Here is an 18,530-nt window from a genome sequence, read left to right as displayed (position 1 = left end):
AGCTATATGGGCTTCTTTCTGAGAAGGGAAGAGAGTAAGCTCTAAGTCCATATCACTTATTGTATGCATGTATACATATATGTGTATGGTTGAATAGTTATTAAGTAGCTACTATGTTGAAATAACAAGTACCTTTATGTGTGCAAAGCACTATTCAAGACACTTGGAAAATAAAATAACTGACAGTCTGTTTCCCCAAGAAACTTATTTTCTATAGTGCAAGTTAACCATGTGCACAGATAAATTTGACATAAATTATAATAGTACACTTACATGAAGAGTCCCTGAAATTCTCAGGGATGAGGTGATAGAGCAACCAATTTTATCTAGAAGAACGGATATGTTCTTCATAGAAGAAGGGGCTTTTGAGCTTGATATAAAAGATTATTAGACTTTTAATAGAATAAGATTGGAGGAGTATTCCCAAAACTTAGATGCTTTCTGGGATATTATCACTGGACCAGATGGCTTTGGAGGAGAAAGTGAGGCTGGTGACTTTGCATAACCTTACCTCACTTACATCCCATTCACTTGCATGTCATGGAATCATTCCCTAATGTCATGGTCCCCTTCCACAATCAAGGGCAAATAGCAACCTTTGTGAGTAGTAATAGGAGCTTCCCACTGGGAACATAATTGGAATTGACCAGTTGGACAATGCAGCCTTTCCTTCCTCCCTCCCTCCCTTCCCATTCCCCTGTACCTTTCTTTCCTTCTCCTTCCCTTCCCTTCCCTTTTCCCTTTGATTGCTGAAAACTCACAAGATATCTTGGGGTTTACAAGCTAGATTCCTTTCTTAAGGAGATTGCTTTAAAACCAAATCACTCTGGCTCTCCTGGTTTGACCAATAAGAGGCCATTGTCTAGTCCCTAAACAGCTCAATTGTAAATGTAAATCCTAATTGTTTCTATTTTTGCGAGAAACTCTAAGGGTCATCCCCTACAAGATTGATTTTTTTTTTTACTAGGTAAAAGAGGTCATTCTTTGGCTCATTTCTTACCCAGCCTTAATCATAGACTGGGCTTTACTTCAGTCAAACTAAGGCCTGTTAAAGACTTTAGCTTAGAAAGATTAGAAAGACATAGCCTCCTATGTCTGGGGCCATCTTCAGTCATCCTGATTTATATCTTGCCATTGAACCCAGAAGGCTTTGGAAGAGTAAGTGAGGCAGGTGACTTTGCACAGCCCCCCCCCCCCCAAATCCAATTCATTTGTATGTCATGGCATCACCTCCTTGATGTGATGATCCTCTTTAAGAACAAAAGACAAATAAAAACAGATGCTTCTGGAATGCCTTTTTTCAGTCTTAGAAAAATGTTGGCTAAGGTTTCAGTGTAGGAAAATATCAATCATGTTTTAGGGGAGATAAATAATCCTGGTTATATGGAGTAAAATTCTTATAAGGATGAATAGAATATGATAATACTTTCAGACTAGAAAACTTTGAATGCCAGTCCAAGGAATTTGATCATTATTTCATGGGTAATGGGGAGCCATTTAAGATTTTTTTTTAGTAGAATGATATAAAAAGAAAGGAAGAAAGAAGGAAAAAAGGAAGGAACGGAGGAAGGAATCTGTCAGTAGATTTGCCTATTCTTATGTGTACATATTGTCTCCTCATATAGAATGTAAGTCCTTTGAGGACAAGGAATTTTTTTTAAATCTCTGTATCCCAAGCAACTAGCACAGGAGTTACTATTTTGTGTACAATTAAGAAATGTTTGTTGATGAACTGATTAGTTTTTACAATGGTATTTAGCAACTAACTGCAGTACATAACTGGTTTTGAATGAATTGACAGTATTCGTTCATTCATTCAACAAATGTCTACCATGTGCCAGACATTAGGCATACAAAGACAAAAACAAAAGTAGTACTTGCCTTCAAGGAGCTTTCATTCTATTTCAGTAATATGGATCATAAAAACCCTAAAAATCCCTTATCTACCTTTTTTTCTGGGATTTTTTTTTTGCATCTCTATCATAAAGGATATTTAGACTAGTTCATATCTGTAACGTCCAGACTAGCTTTTTGGTGGTCCTACAGATGGGCCTTGGTCTCAGCAGGATAGTCATCATGAGGATAGTCAGGAAAAGAGTCTAAAGTCTTTATTGTCTCCTTCACAATCTGTCTCTTCACAATCTTTTCACTCTGACTCAACCAGTCCCCAGTTCTCTCAACCCTTAAATACCCTATTACAATTATACTCAGTATGTGTGAACTGGAGTGATTATATCCTTATATTGTACTAGATATATGTGAGCTAGAGAACCATCATCTCATCAATCCCACTGAGTTAACATCCTGCTGTAAGTATCTTTGCTTCAAGTATACTTTTCTCAGAGTTCCCCAATATCTGTGGTCCTCTACATATATCAGAATATGAAATAGAAAGATTGTGGACTTCCTTGTTCATATCAGGAAGGGGGTTTTCAGTGAACTGCATTTAGATCAAGTCCTTTTCAAAACAAAAAGTAGCATGATACTAGCCATCAAACACAAAGTTATGGTCTCTAGCACTTGTGAATAAGAAGGCCATGGTGATTTTTTTGGGCTGTTTGGTCATCCCTGTGTACTTGACTGATTTGCCAATTGACAATTTTGACAATCACATTCTAGCTTTCTATACTCCCTGCTAAGTCAGTGGCATTGCTTGTGTGTATCTATCTATCTATCTTTCTTTCTATCTACTTTATCTATCTATTCTGTCTGTCTCTCTGTCTATCTACCTCTCTCCCCCAATATGAATACTATATTCCTCAATAGATTATAAACTTTTTGAGATCACAGACTGCCTTTTACTTCTTTCTGTAACTTCAATAATTAGCCCAGTATCTGCTATATAACAGGTACATAATAAATATTTATTGATTGAGTTATATATCTATTTCTCCACAACTACATCTATATATTTTTATCTACATATCTTTGTTTTAAATGCTTCCTAATCTTTATGGTTTTATATGTTCTCATTATTTTTATTCTTATTATATTTTAAAAGTGGGTGTGAGCATATTTAAATTGTTCTGAAGGATATTTGTTGTTATGTGTTAAAGACTATAATAATAGTTTTTTTTTTAATGGGGGCTTTGTTTTAGCTGTTTTGTTTCTGTCTTTTAATCACCAAACATTTATTAAGTATATATTATGTCAAGTGCTGCAGATACAAAGAAAAAGAAAAAGTGGTTCCTATCTTAAGGAGTTCTATTCTAAAGGGAAGGACCACATATATATTCATGAACATTCATGATGTTTTAAAAGTCTTAATAACTTAGTCTTACTGAAGTTTAAAGCTCTGGTAGTAGACTTTTAGGATACCATTCTATATAATATAAATAAAAAATAAGGTAATTTTAGAAGGAGAGGTACCTTCCAACTGTAATTATTTAGTTGCAACAGACAGATCTCACTAAAGCACAGATGTTAAAACTGAAATGCTTTCCTATTGTCTATAGGGCAGCTAGGTGACAAGAGAAGTGAAAGCATTGGTCCTGGAGCCAGAAATACCTGAGTTCAGGTCTGGCTTTGGACACTTATTAGCTGTCTGATTTGAACAAGTCATTTAATCTTAAAAATCCTCAATATCCTTAGCCATAAAATGGGGATAATAAAAGCACCTTAATCCTAAATTGTTATAAGCATCAGTGAGATGATATTTGTAAAGTGCTCAGCACTGGCACAAAATAAGTATTTAATAATTATTTCCTTCCTACTATGTAAAATCAAAATCTTGCTCCTTGCATTTGAGGCACTTTTAAATTAGTCTTAATTTAACTTATTAGTCTTCTTTCCCATTAACTCATATAAACACACACAATTGTCTAAGGTTTTTAATTCAAATCAACAAGAATTTAATAAATACCTACTATGTGTATCAGTTTCTCAACTTCTGTATTTCTGAACTTTTGCTAATGTTTTCTGCCTGGAAATTCTTCCATTCCTCTAACTACTATTGAAATCATACCCAACCTTTAAATTTCAACTTAGAAATTTTGATAGTTTTGTTCAGCAGAAGGTATTTTCCGTTTTTCCTAAATTTTCATAGTACTTTGTTTAATCTTCTCTTGTGGCACTTATGTGTTAATCACAGATTTTCTGAGTTCAAAGTGACCTCAGTGACTGTCTAGTACAGCCCATATCCAAAGAAAGAATTTCTACTAATAAATGCAATGACTAATCATCCACCCTTTACTTGAAAAACAATCTGTAGTAAAGGAAATCCCATTAATTCACTTTTTGGACATCTTTACTTATCTCTACTTATTAGAGAGGCAGCCAGGTGGCCCAGTGGATAAAACACCAGGCCTGGAGTCAGAAAGACTCAATTTCCTGAATTTAAATTTGAATTTAAATTTGTCCTCTGACATTTACCAACTGTCCCTGGGCAAGTCATATAACCCAATTTGCCTCATTTGTAAAATGAGCTAGAAAAGGAAATGGCAAACTGCTTTTGTATTTCTGCCAAGATAACCCCCCCAAATGGTGTCATGAAGAGTCAGATAGGATTGAAATATTGACAACAGAGACAACAACACAATTTATTAGAAAATGTTTTCCTAATAGTGCCTAATTTTAACTCTTTTTCCATTACAGCCTATTACTCCTCTGGAGTTAAACTAAAGAAATACATTCCCTCTTCTATCTGATAGTCTTTTAAGTCCTTGAATATACTTGTCATTTGTCATCTCTTAAATCATATGAAATAATATTTGTGAAGTGATTAGCACTTTGTTTGATCCACAGTAAACACTTAAAAATGCTTGATTCTTCAGTCCTCCTAACTTCATTTTCCTGTGCATATGTATGTGTGTATGTGCACTTATGTGTGCATGCAGTTGATAATTTTTTAATGAATGCAGTTCATTAATTACATATGAATTTCAGAAACTTTGATCTTATTCAGAATATGATGTTAGCACTTTCATTATTCTTTTAGTCCACTAGAAATCACTTTTTATAGTGCATAAAAAGGTACCATGAAAACAAATCACTGAAATGATATCAGATGATTTTTTTTGCTATTTTTACCTGATTTCTCTTTTTAAAAAATAGTATTTCCCTCCAATTATATGTCAAGACAATTTTAGCATTCATTTTTTATAATAGCTTTTTATTTTTAAAACATATGCAAAGATAGTTTTCAACATTCACCCCTGCAAAACCTTGTGTTCTAGATTTTTCTTCCTCCCTTTCATTCCCTTGGCCAGCAAATAATGCAATTCTTCCATACATATTTCCATATTTATCATGTTGCACAAGAAAAATCACATCTAAAAGAGGAAAAAATGAGAAAGAAAAAAAGCAACCAAGCAACAACAAAAAAAGGTGAAAATATTATGTTGTGATACACATTCAATCCCCACAGTCCTCTTTCTGGATGCAGATGGCTCTCTTCATCATAAGTCTATTGGAATCGACCTGAATTGCCTCCTTGTTGAAAAGAGCCAGGTCCATCACAGTTGATTATCACATAATCTTATTATTGATGTGTACAATATTCTCTTGATTCTATTTGCTTCACTTAGCATCAGTTCTTTTAAGTCTCTCCAGGCCTTTCTAAAATCATTCTGCTGATCATTTCTTATAGAACAATAATATTCCATAATATTCATATATCACAAATTATTCAGCCATTCCCTAACTGATGGGCATCCTTTCAGTCTCTAATTCCCTGCCACTACAAAAAGGATTTTTAGCATTCATTTTTATAAGATTTTGATTTTTAAATTTTTCTCCTATCTTCTCTTTCTAAAATGGTAGGCAACTTAATATAGATTATACATGTGCTATTATGTAAAACATTTTTCCATAGTAGTCATAGTTGTGAAAGAAGAAACAGATCAAAATGGAAAAAAAGAATAAACTAAATGAAAAAATTATGGTGTATCTGCATTCGATATCACCATTTTTTTCTCTGAAGAAACTTTCTGATACCTTTATACTTGCATTGCTGTATTGCTGAAAAGAACAGTCATTCCACAATGTTACTATATTATGTACATTATTTTCCTGTTTCTATTCCTTTTACTTTGTGTCAATTCATATAGGTATTTACAGTTTTTTTTTCTGAAATCTACTTGTTCATCATTTCTTGTTGTACAATACTGTTCCATTGCATCCATATATCATAGCTTGTTTAGCCATTTCCCAGTTGATAGATATTCCCTCAGTTTCTAATATTTTGCTACCATGAAAAGGGCTACTATAAATATTTTTTCACAAGTAGATCCTTTTCCCTTTTTTGACCTCTTTGGGATACAGACCTGCTAGTGGTGTTGATGGATTAAAAGGTATGCACAGTTTACTTACCTATTAGGCATAGTTCCAAACAGATGTCCAGAATGGTTGGATCAGTTCACAACTCTACCAACAATGAATTAATGTCCCAATTTTCTCACATAATCTCCAAAATTTATCATTTCCCCTTTTTGTCTTATTAGTCAATCTGATAGGTATAAAGAGGTACTTAAGAGTTGTTTCAATTTATAATTCTCTAATCAAAAATGATTTAGAGTGCGTCTTCATATGCCAATAAATAGCTTTGGTTTTTTCATCTGAAAATTCTGTTTATATCCTTAGAGCATTTATCAATAGAGTAATTGGTTGTATTCTATATATATTTGACTCTATTCTCTATATATTTAAAAAACTATCCTTTTATCTGAGATATTTGCTGTCCAGATTGTTCCCCAGCTATTTGCTTTCCTTCTAATCTTAGTTGCATTGGTTTTGTTTGTGCAAAAGCCGTTTAATTTAATGTAATAATCATCTTTTTATATTTCATAATTTTCTCTCTTATTTGGTTAACTTTTTAAAGAATTTGAATGCTATATCATTTGGTGCATATGTGTTTAATCTTGAGATTACACCATATTCTATAGTATCTTTTAGCAAGATGTAGTTTCCTTCTTTATTTCTTTTAATTAGGTCTATTTTTGCTTTTGCTTTGTCCCAGATAAGAATTACTACTCTTTTTTTTTCTATTTCAGCAAAATAGATTCTGTTCCAGCTTTTAACCTTTATTCTCTGTGTATCTCTCTGTTTCAAGTGTGTTTCTTGTTAAAAAAAATGAAACATATTATAACATTGTTTTTTTGATCCACTCTGCTATCCATTTATATTTTAGTGACAGTTCATCCCATTCACATTCATCAGTTATTAATGGAGTCCTTTCCTCCATCCTATTTTTCCTCCTTTTTGTCCACTCTTTCTTTTCACCCTTTCCCTTCTCAATGGGGTTTTGCTTCTGTCTACTGCCTTTCCTAGTCTACCATTTCTTTTGTTAGCACACCCTTTTCCCCTTCTCTTCTCTTTGTCCCTTTTATTTAATCTCTTTTTCTCTTGTTTTCCTGTCAGATAAGATACTTTTTTACATTCAACTGATTGTGAACTGATTATTCCCTCTTTGGACCAATGCTGATGTCAGTAAGGTTCAAGTGATGCTGATTGGCCACCCTCCTACCTTTCCTTCTATTACAATGGGTTTTTCTGCCCCTTTTCATGTGAAATTCTTCTCTCTTTCTTCTGTATCCAGTGTATTCTTTTTTTCTCATCCCTTATTATTTTTGTCATTATTTCCAATTCATGTACTTGTAAATGTTGGTCTTTTTAACTAGACTATTAATGGTACAAGTTTTAAGAATTACAATTATCATCTTCACATATAAGGATATAAACATTTCAACTCCCTTGAATTGCTTATGTTTTCTTTTTCCTTTTCCCCTTTCTAGTCTTCTTTTGAGTCTTAATACTAGAGATCAAAATTGTGATTCAGTTCTGAACTTCTTACGAAAACTTGAATTCCTTCTATTTCATTGAATGACCATTCTCCCACCATCCACCCCCTTGAAATATTATGCTTAATTTCACCGTATAGGTGATTCTTGGTTGTAGTCCTAACTCCTTTTGTCTTCTGGAATATCATGTTTCACAACTTCTGATTCTTTAATGTTGCAGCTGCTAAATCCTGTGTAATTCTGATAGTGACCCCCCCCCCAAATATTTGAATTGTTTCAAGTTGGTCATGCAGTATTTTTTTTCTTGATCTGAGAGTAATATAATTTGGTCATAATATTCCTTGGAATTTTTATTTGAGGATCTCTTTCTTGAGGTACTTGGTAGATTCCTTCAATGCCTATTTTGCTTTCTGGTTCCAGGATATTAGGGTAATTTTTACTTGACAATTTCCTGAAAGATGCTGTCCAGGTTCTCGTTTTGAATTATTGCTTTCAGGTATTCCAAGGAGTCTAACATTGTCTTTCCTGGATTTTTAAATAGTTGAAGTAGTTGTTTTCTTTTTCTAAGCTGTTGATTCTTTTTTCTCCCCCATAATTCTCTTGCATCACTCATTTTTTCCTCCTAATTTTTTATTTTACCTCTCTTATATGAGTTTTAAGTTAATTTTTGATCTTTTTTGTTAATTCTTTTTGGACTAGATATAACTTTCTATTTTTTGTTGTTGTTTTGCTGATAGGTATTTTGACATTGTTTTCTTTTGAATTTGTGTCGTGATCTTCCTTGTCACCATAATTTTTTATGGTCAGATTCTCTTTGTTTTCATTGTTTCAGGTTCATAGTTTTTTATTTTTTCCCTCTTTTTAAAATTTGAGCTCCACTTCTGACATGGAAGGGACATTGTCTTAGGCTTCTTGTGCCAGGGGCTATAGTCTCTGACATTTTACCTGATGGTACACTGATAAGGTCCACTGGGAATCTTTGCATATGGTGCTTCCTTGAAAGTTTAGAGTGGCAAGTGACTGGTACTGCTGAAAGTCATAGGGATCTGGCAGCTATCCTTGTGCTGACCTGGGGTCCTGGTGCTAATGTCAGTCCTATGATGAGGCCAGTGAGGTGTTCTTGTATTTCCCTAAGGCTACAGTGAAGCATGTGACTGTCTGACAACTAGAGGCTGCCAGAGTTTGCTCAGGGTTATACTGAAACATAAGGCAGTACTCAGAGCTGGAGTCTGCCTATTCCCCTAGTTATGTTGAGGCATATGGGGCATTCCAGTGTTGATGTTTGCCTGCTCCACTTCACCGGGGTTCAGTATCTCCCATTGGTTGGATGAAATGGAGCTTGCTACTGGCTTTTTGGGATACTTCCTATCTTGGATTGTGCTCTCTTTTTCCCTCATAGGAATTTTATTGCTGATCTTCCAAGCTTCTCAGGCTCAGTGATTGTTTCATCCCATCTTTTTGCTGCTTCTGCTGTTCCAGAATTTGTTTTAGGGTACTCATGATTTTTTTTAAAGATGACTATAGAAGAGTTTTGGTGATTTACTGCTTACTCTCCCATCTATCTTCATTTCTTAAGGCTTAATATCCTTACTTCTTCCACCTTACACTCATATGGAGTAGATGTCACTATTCTGATTGCCTTCATAAAAACAATGTCCTACTTATAGTAGTACAATGGATACAGCACTGGGCCTGGAGACAAGATCTCTGGATCCTGATGGAGAATGAAGTTAGAAGGAAGAATGTTCTAAGCATAGAGGGTCAAAGCAAAGGAGAGGAGACAGAAGATGGAATGTTATATATAGACAGGAAGGGGAAGGGAATATTCATTGTTATAGTGCTTACTGTATGCCAGATACTATGTTAAATTCTTTATAATCATTATTTCATCTGATATTCTCTCTCTCTCTCTCTCTCTCTCTCTTTCTCTCTCTCTCTTCTCTCTGTCTCTGTCTCTATCTCTGACTATCTGTCTCTCTCTTTCTCTGTCAATTTGGGCAATCAGGATTAAGTGACTTTCTCAGGCTTACAGTTATAAGTGTTTGAGGCTGTATTTGAATTTAGGTCCTCCTTACTCCAGGGTCAGTGTTTCATAAGATAAGGTAGTTGCTATTTTGATGTCCATTTTACAGTTGAGGTAAACAGAGGAAAAATGAATTTCCCATCAAGATCTTTTATCTTTTAAATACCTGAGGTAGAATTATTCTGACTCAAGGACCAGTACTCTATTCACTGAAATGTCTGACTTGGTTAGAATGTAGATAGAGTGTGTGAAGGATAATGATAAGAAGTTAGTCTTGAAAAATAGTCCCTGGAGGAAGACATAGAAGGAAAATATAGTTTCTCTGTCTCTGTCTCTGTCTCTGTCTCTGTCTGTCTGTCTGTCTGTCTCTCTCTCTCTCTCTCTCTCTCTCTCTCTCACTGTCTCTCTTCTAATAACTTTATTCTTTTTCTTTGGCAGAGGCTTCTATCTTGAGCTATGATGGCAGCATGTACATGAAGATCATCATGCCCATGGTCATGCACACTGAGGCTGAGGATGTGTCTTTCCGTTTCATGTCCCAGCGTGCTTATGGCTTGCTGGTTGCCACTACTTCCAAGGATTCAGCTGACACTCTACGTCTGGAGCTGGATGGGGGTCGTGTCAAGCTCATGGTTAACTTAGGTATCGTATGAAGAACCTCCGTCGCTCAATTTGGGCTTGTGTTCCTTTTCTTTCCTTCTCTTAATTTTCATCCCAATTGTTTTAATTGGATTGGTTTCCTTCTGTTTGTTTTGTTTTGTTTTTTTTTTTTTTTGAAATGTTAGCTGCTGAAAACTTGTGAATAAAGCCAAGCAAACTTAAAAAAAAAAAAAAAAAACTAAACAACAACACCTCTCTGTGTTGCTGCATGAAGTTTTGATGTCATTTTCTGGTTATGGATAGTGGTGATTTCCTTTTTTACTATGTCTTTGTTTTTTAAGTTTCCTTTCTTGGTCTTTTGAATCAATTAGCTTTGTGTAAGACATGCTACTTTGGTCCATCTTTTGATCAATCACCTCCTCATTGAAACAGCCTCCTTAGTCACCACTCAAAACAGTCCAATGTGAGAGTAGAGAGAGAGAGGGGACTGGAAACAAAAATAGGACATAGAAATAGGTAAGATGCAGACCGTAGGAGAGATAAATTATTGTTAATGCCATAATGTGAAACAGAAAAGACTGAAGACTTTGAAGACTTTTGTCCCTTTCTGCATCTACCCCAATGAAATAACATAACTTTTTTGAGTCTGGATTTCCAAACTAGAGAAGCTTGTGGCTTCTAACCTGAATTGTTATTCAAAATGGACATTTGCCACCCATTGGCTCTGGTACATCAATCAATAGCATTTTGTGCTAAGGTGATCTGCTATTGCACTTTCTCCCCCACCACTGTATTATCTTCAATCCATATGCATGCATTATTTTCCTAGTGTAGTTAGTGGCAACAGAATTTATTATAAATAAGACCTTTACTGGGAGTAATCCAAGTTCTGTTCTTTTACCTGTACTTACCTCTAATCAGAATTTTTTTTAAGGGGGGAGAGGAATTGAATCATTAATGCCATGACCTTCCATGGAATGATTCATTTTTCTCCATTTTGTTATTGTTGTTGGTGCAACTATCTACTGTCTGAAATGTTTGATAACCTTTTTATTTTTGGAGAAAACTATGCTGAGATTCTATCTCCACTCACCAGAAGGTCTTTTACTGATTTATTAGAGAATGTTAGGGCAGCTATTTAGTGTTGAATAGTGGTAGAAATATATGAAAAAGATGAAGTTTTCTAAAGGAAGACACTTTTAGTGACAAGATCTATAAAAGACAAGAGTAAATTAAAACTCACTTGAACCAACAGAGACATTAGGCACTAAATTCCAGACCATACCTAAACCACAGCTGATTTCTTCTAGTAACATAATGTGGTTTGGAGTTGCTACCAGTCTAATTAAGCTTAGGAAGTAGCATAGAGACAAGCTAATTAGAATTTTAATATATATAGAAAACAAAGGACTATTTTGAGTAGTGATTTGTTCATTTACTATATGTGTTTAATTTCCAGTTTTCAACTTTTACAATAAAATATAATCCCCCTCCCCAAATCATTTGATATCCATTGGTTCTGTGTCTGTTTTTGTTATTGTTTTTAATTTGTATTTTATTTTATTCTTTGCTGATTTTTTTCTCCATGTATTTTAATTCTTAAGCTATTCCCCATCAACCATGGTAAATCAAAAGATGGTATTCAACCCTTCAAAGGCCCAAAGCCTGCGGCCCGCATAGTAAACAGCCCTGAGAACAGAGTGTACTGAGCAGCCTGCAGGAGGCAGGCATACCCCAGCCTATTACCACCTCCCCTTTTCCAGCCAACTTCCTCCTCCAAAAGAAAAAAAGAAAGAAATAGAAAAAGGCAAAGAAAAATATATACTATTTAAAATAATAAACAAAAAGTCAATTTATGTCTAAGATAGAGAAAGGAGCAAAAAAGTCAAACTCTCCCCATCACAAAAATTAATAATTATGAATTCTTTTTGTAAATAAAATGAAAGAGAAATGGAGAAAGGATGATTCAGACTTAGACCTCTTATTTAATGTTTGTTTTATAAAGATTAGCAGGTCAGATGTGACAAATCTCACATCTTAGCTGAGAATGATTGGAAGGAGAGAGGGAGAGAGACAGAAACATGCACACGCAGACACACACACACACACACACACACACACACACACACACACGTGCGCATCAGAGAGAAAGTCACAGTTCCCTAATCTGAGATCCCTCTTATAAATCTTTCAAACTAGGCTAATACGAGAATAAAGAGTTGAGCAATTTCTTCTAGGCTATTTTTGTCCCCTCTGTTCTCACTTTTGGGTCAGGGAAGCCTCATATTTCTTGAGGACTTCCAGCTTTAATTTATCATATATCTTTCCATTTTTAGAGCTGAGTGTTTGTGGTTGGGGAGTTCCTCAAGAACATAGCCCTCAATCTATTCCTCGAGAACTGGATACTCCAGAGAATAAGACATATTGTCTTCTTTTGTTCCTAAAAAACTGATACCTCTATGGCTCCAAGTTCTACTTTTCAATTCAAAATATATGTATTCAAACATAACTTATGTTCAAAGACTTTTTTACAAGTCTGTTTTCTATTCTATCTTACATAAGTAGCTTATTATTCTATTAATCATAAATTTTATTTTCTTATTTTCAAAGCCTACTGGCAGGTGATTACCCCCAAAAGACTTCACATTCAACTTGTATATTCCCACCACTTCTTATTGGACTGTGTTGAATTAAAATTAAACAAATGCTATTTGTTGTGTATAGCTACTTGAGAACAAGGACTATTTCATTTTTGTCTTTGTATCATTAGCATATATTGTAGTCCATTGCACATAAGAAACACCCCAAAATTATTATTAATGAACTCACACATCGTATCCACAATTTTCTGAAAGGATTATTGAGAGTCATATTGTAGTGAGGTAGATACTGATGAGTACCAGGCCATTCCATAAATTGCAATTGAATGCTCCTGGTAACTTATTGAATACTTTTTACTACATACCCCCCGCCCTTTTTTTTTTTTTTGCAAAATGTAGTAGCTAAAAACATTTAGATGTTGATTTCCTCCATACCTCATCCAAAAACCAAGTGCCTTGGTAGAGAAAATTTTTTAATTTCCCTCCCTCATTAAAAAAAAAAAACTAATTTAAATACCAAGCTTCAGAAGCTACTGAAAATTGTTGAAAAAAGTGATTTGTCTAAAATAAATTCACTGAGTATGGATTTCCCATTTTCCAATCACTAATGACTCATAATAAATTAACCACTAGTACAGCTACTCATTCAGATTTCAAATCTAGATAGGGCATTTTGACCTAAAAGAGGAATGGGATGCAATACAATAGCTAAAGATTGTCAAGATACCTCAATGTCATTTTTATCTCTCCTTCCGATTGCTCATGACTATGTTCCTTTTTGAAAGAATCAAATCATCAACCATCCTTGAATCATTCAAATTTCTAGATTGAAATTTGTTTCAAAGTCCCCTTCACTTCAAGTAGCCCATTCTACACGAACTAGAGTAGAATAAAGCATGAAATATGTAATCTAATTTGGCTTTCCTTCTACAATAGTTCTTGCTTAAGAATGTATGAAAGCCAAAAGAAAATTTCATGGTCTTCTCTTTGTGTCTCTCTCTCCCTCTGTGTTTCTCCTCCCAAGCTCAGTCACATTTCCTCTTTACACAGATTAGGAAGGAGGGGTATTTATTCAACCTTCTGGGATGGTACAGAATCAAAAGTTAAAACCCTCACAACTTCAAGCCCACCTCACTCTCCCTCACCCACAGTCTTCACCAAGGGGTATAGCCGCCACTGTATGGTGATCGTACCGAATGCTCCAGAGCTGTTTGCTCCCACTTTTCTGTTGCGGTTGACGACACATGACAAACCTAATCGCATGAAACCAAACCCAGATTTTCTCAAGAGATGTCAAACCCTCTTTATGCCCTCTCCCCAGGATGACTGGCTATTCTAAATTATTTTGGTCTGGATTTAAATCTGTCCTTTGTTACTTTTTCTGTCCCTTTCTTTATAAAAGACTTTAAAGGTTAAAATGCTGAGATGACAGGGTCTGTAGTCTAAAAGACATGACACTTTAATGTTGAAGTAGAGCAAGAGTCTTAACTGCTTTTTCTTTTGTTGCTCTCTCAATATTCTTTAATATAAAACAAACAACATAAAAACAAAACAAAAACTGTTTTCTATCCTTAGAAGATTGTTGCTGTTATATTCCCTTTCCCTTTAATCTCTTATTGGAGTTCTATCCCCTGTGATACTGATAATTATTTATATGGGAGATTATAGTGACACCATTCCTATTGGATACTATGGTGATTATTGAGGCATTTTTCTAGCCACCCCTGTCCAATCCCATTAGCTTTTCAAGTAATGCTAAGTAAAGACATCCAATGACTCTATGAAGGACTATTTCTGACTGAAGACTCACAAGTCACAAAAGAGGTTGGGGACTATTTTTTAAAATAAAGATAAAAACCTCCTCTCCCTGGTAGTTTTTTCAAATGAACATAAAGTCTCCTCTCCCTGGTAGCTAAAGTCACTTGTTTCACAGCCACTGTCCCTACTTCTTCTTCTTCTTCTTCTTTGTCTTTTTTTTTTTTTTTTACAGTCAAATTTACAAATAGGCATTGAAACAGATTTATCAAAGGCCCTCAGTACTGCCTCCATGCTTACCTGCCTCACCTTCTCTCTGAATACTATAGAAACTGCATTTAGAAAGAGCATTCAGGAAGCAAGATGAGGACTGGTTCTAGTGAGGGGGTCTTATCTGGGGGCCTTTGAAATCCCTTCCCTCCCAAATTAATTAGTTAACCCAATAAAGAATAATAGCTCCCAATGACTATATTTCTCACTCCCCTGTTCTGGCCCTTAACTCTCTGAAATCTGGGATGGGCGTTTGTGTGGTTAGCTGTTTGCAAGTGGCCATTTTATGATAGGAAATGACCAGGTGGTATTAACCCTTTCCTTACTTTAGGAATAATGGCAATATGCCAATGAAAATTGCTATTGTTAGAGCATCTGTGTGATGGTGTAGGGAGAGGGAGGAGGGAGTTTGTTCTTAGGAAAAGAGAAAGGGTTAAATACTGCACTGTTATACCTCATAGGCAGATGTTTTTTCAGGATAAAATGTGTCAGTCAGATGATATTCCTATGGAATAATAATACAAAGACTAATAAAATTTAGTGTTAAGGCTGGTTTTAAAGATAAAATACAAGAAAATTCAATGCAGAAGCAGAGGTGGGGCATAACTTGCATTTGGTGGGTGTGGGGAAATTGTGCCTGATTTGTTTAGTTTTTATTTTAAAAAAAAATTACATTTCAAGTTGAGGTTTGAAATTACATATAATAAATAAATGAATAGGTTTTCTGCAAAAGAGAAGCATATTTTGTGTCTATTCGTGGATATATATGTATATCAGTATATATCTCTATACATATATGTATATATATGTGTGTGTATATATATATGTATTTGATATTTCAATATAATATACTGTACATATACACCCACCCTTAAATTTGTACATACTGTATATATATATAAAATGGCCACATTTCTTGCGTGTGTCTGTCCCCGGAAGGGTGGACTGATTGTTTTTGGATGTCTGCAGCTGTTACCTTGAAGGATGCAATTTCATCTTTCATTTATTTTTCCCCATCTAGACTGTATCAGGATAAACTGTAACTCCAGTAAGTTTTCCCTCAAGTTTTATTTTGTTCTTAAAAAAAAAAAAACTGAATTTATTTTGTTTGCTGTTTTATGAGCTGTTTTTCATTTGAATTTTCTTTTTCCAACTACAGAGTTGGGTGGGATCTGGGCCCTACAAGATGGGAATAACTGGTGTGGGGTGGTAAAGGGTCTTCAAAATAGTCTTTTTGGAATGGAACTGGTGCCCTCCTTCCTCATTCCCTGTGATTGCTATACTGTAAAGAAAAGGGGAAGTAACTGAATAATGTGATAAAATGAAAATGAATTAATGGGTAATTAGTAACTTTTTGGGAAATGGTTTTAAGGGATTGGTAGAGAGCATTACAGCAATGGCCATATACTTCTCCACTACTGAAAAAAAAATTAAGATAGATAAAATAAGCTTCTTGACATAGATGGTGGCTGCTGAATCTGACATATTTTCTTTGACTTTTGTTTCTTTGGTGGGGTTCTCAGGGTGGAGGGGAAAATCAGTCATTTGGAATGGAAATGGAATGCTTCAGGCAGAAATGGAAAACTTTAACCAAAGACATAGAAGTTTGGAAGAAGAAAGGATTCTAGTTTGTTTGATTTCATTGCCCTCAAACTCAGTTTATGTTTTGTCATCTACTTGCTTGATCTTCTGAAATCTCTTTAAGACAAAGGAAACTACTTAACAGATGGATTAGATATTTGTCAGTCCTGGGGACAAACATAAAATTTATCTGACATCACTGAGAAAAGGATGGAGAATATAAATTCATAAGATTAGATGATGGAGAGGATAAAGAAAAAATAAGTAGAGGGTGTTTGAATACCCTGTTCTTCTCAAATTAATTAGCCATTTAGACTCTTCTGTGTCCTGTCAATTTCCTAATATGATCAAACATCTCTTGCTTTTGTTTTTGAGATATAGTGAGAATAGGAAGGGAGAAAGGAAGATCTCATTTCCTCTCAATTGCTTTTTTCTTCATGTTAAAATTTAGATTATTCAAATTTTGAATGATACTTAATGCATAATGAAGTTACCGTGAATGACAAACTGCTAAAACCCAAATCCCATTTTCTGGGAAGTTAACAAAAAAGAGAGAAGGCAACACAAAACATAGGACCTAAAGAAAATCTTCTTTAAGCAGAATGTTTTGTAAAAGTCTTAACAGCTCTTTCAGTTATTTTAAGCAATGCCTATTTTGGTATTCTTAAACATTTCTAATTAGTCAGCTTATTTTCTGATATCATATACATTATTTAAAACTTTATTGAGGTTTTCATTTTTCTCCACATCATAATAGAAATGGGCATTCCCTAGCATCAAACAACTATTTTAGGAGGAGAATGAAGGGTGCTAAGGAATTTTCATGTTATTTTTGATCAGGAAATGAAGGCTTAGCATTCTTGTTATTTTTCCACACTTTCCATTGATGAAAATTTTCCTGTTTTCTGGGCATTTATTTAAGTTGGACATGATATAATTTTTAGGTTTCTCTTTTAGACAGAGTTTTTTCTTTCTTGCAATTTCACACATGTCATCATGCTTCTTGAATATGAATTAAAGATTTCTATTAAGAACCAATGAGGGGGAAAAAAAAGAACCAATGAGGACAATTTTAAGAAAAGTTAGCAGTAAAACAGTATTTCAACTTTTATCTTAATACATTTGCAATTATATGTTTAGTTTAATTCATGCTTTAAGAATCAGATTTAGATATTGAAACTATTTTGAAAGAAAAATTGAATTGTACCCATGATCTTACTGAAATAAATAGAGAATTCCTGGTGAGTGATTTAGTACACTGAGAGATTAACCAGCTCTTTTTTTTTTTTTTTTTTTTTTTTTGTCAGAGACAGGACTTAACTAACCTTATTTTGTTTTTGACTCTGAGGGGAGAGCAAGATTTAGAAGTAGAGTTTCTTGAATAGTCCTTTGACTTTCTCAGTCTTAATTCATAAAAACTTCCTAAATAGATTAATATAAAGTTTGATGGTATAAGAGATTTAGTAAGTGTGTTCAATCACATGACCCTGATTTTCTATAGTCATGGTGAAGACTATAGAAAGATTTTTGGATTGATTTGCTCCCCTGGTGGTATTGCTTCCTTTACTCTGTCTTGATCCCTGCAGCCATTTAAAGAGTTCTTAGGCTCTATTTGTAAAAATTTTAAATTATGTTTCCATTTTCTCTTGAAGGAACATATCTCATTGAGGGAATATATTGACTTAGGGCAGCATTATACATTAAATACAAGACATTTTCCAACAGCTCTCTTGCATATTTTTCTGATCCATCATCTTCCCTGAGAGTTTACTGGCTTATAGTGAATGTTATCAGCATTCCTTTAACCCACTTATCGTTCGCTAAGTATTGTTTAGCATTAAGAAGTTATTTCTAAGGCTGACTGTGATGAAAAGAACATGAAAGAGGAGATTACTTTTCAAATGGAGAGAGGAAGATATTGGCTATGATATAGGACAATGAACCTTGAGTTATAGGGAATATCTT

The 18,530-nt window shown here is 34.5% G+C and overlaps 1 protein-coding gene across 25 annotated transcripts in view; it reads left to right on the top strand.

Moving 5' to 3' along the window:
- NRXN3 (neurexin 3) overlaps positions 1 to 18,530 on the top strand; it is a 2,067,316-nt gene that overhangs the window by 786,581 nt on the left and 1,262,205 nt on the right. For 20 of the 25 annotated variants that reach the window (XR_007950617.1, XR_007950616.1, XM_051977488.1 and 17 more), the window contains 2 exons: positions 10,198 to 10,401; positions 16,006 to 16,032. Coding sequence is in view for 22 of the 25 variants with exons in the window: in XM_051977488.1 (XP_051833448.1) it covers positions 10,198 to 10,401; positions 16,006 to 16,032 (231 nt within the window). In the remaining 3 variants the exon portion in view is untranslated. The remainder of the gene's footprint in view (positions 1 to 10,197; positions 10,402 to 16,005; positions 16,033 to 18,530) is intronic. The other 5 variants (XR_007950618.1, XM_051977495.1, XM_051977476.1 and 2 more) reach the window with 1 other exon arrangement.

This window comes from Antechinus flavipes, chromosome 2 (genome assembly GCF_016432865.1).
Source record: "Antechinus flavipes isolate AdamAnt ecotype Samford, QLD, Australia chromosome 2, AdamAnt_v2, whole genome shotgun sequence".
NCBI lineage: Eukaryota > Metazoa > Chordata > Mammalia > Dasyuromorphia > Dasyuridae > Antechinus > Antechinus flavipes.
The sequence above is the reverse complement of the archived record's forward strand: the minus strand, read 5'-3'. Positions and strand labels throughout refer to the sequence as shown.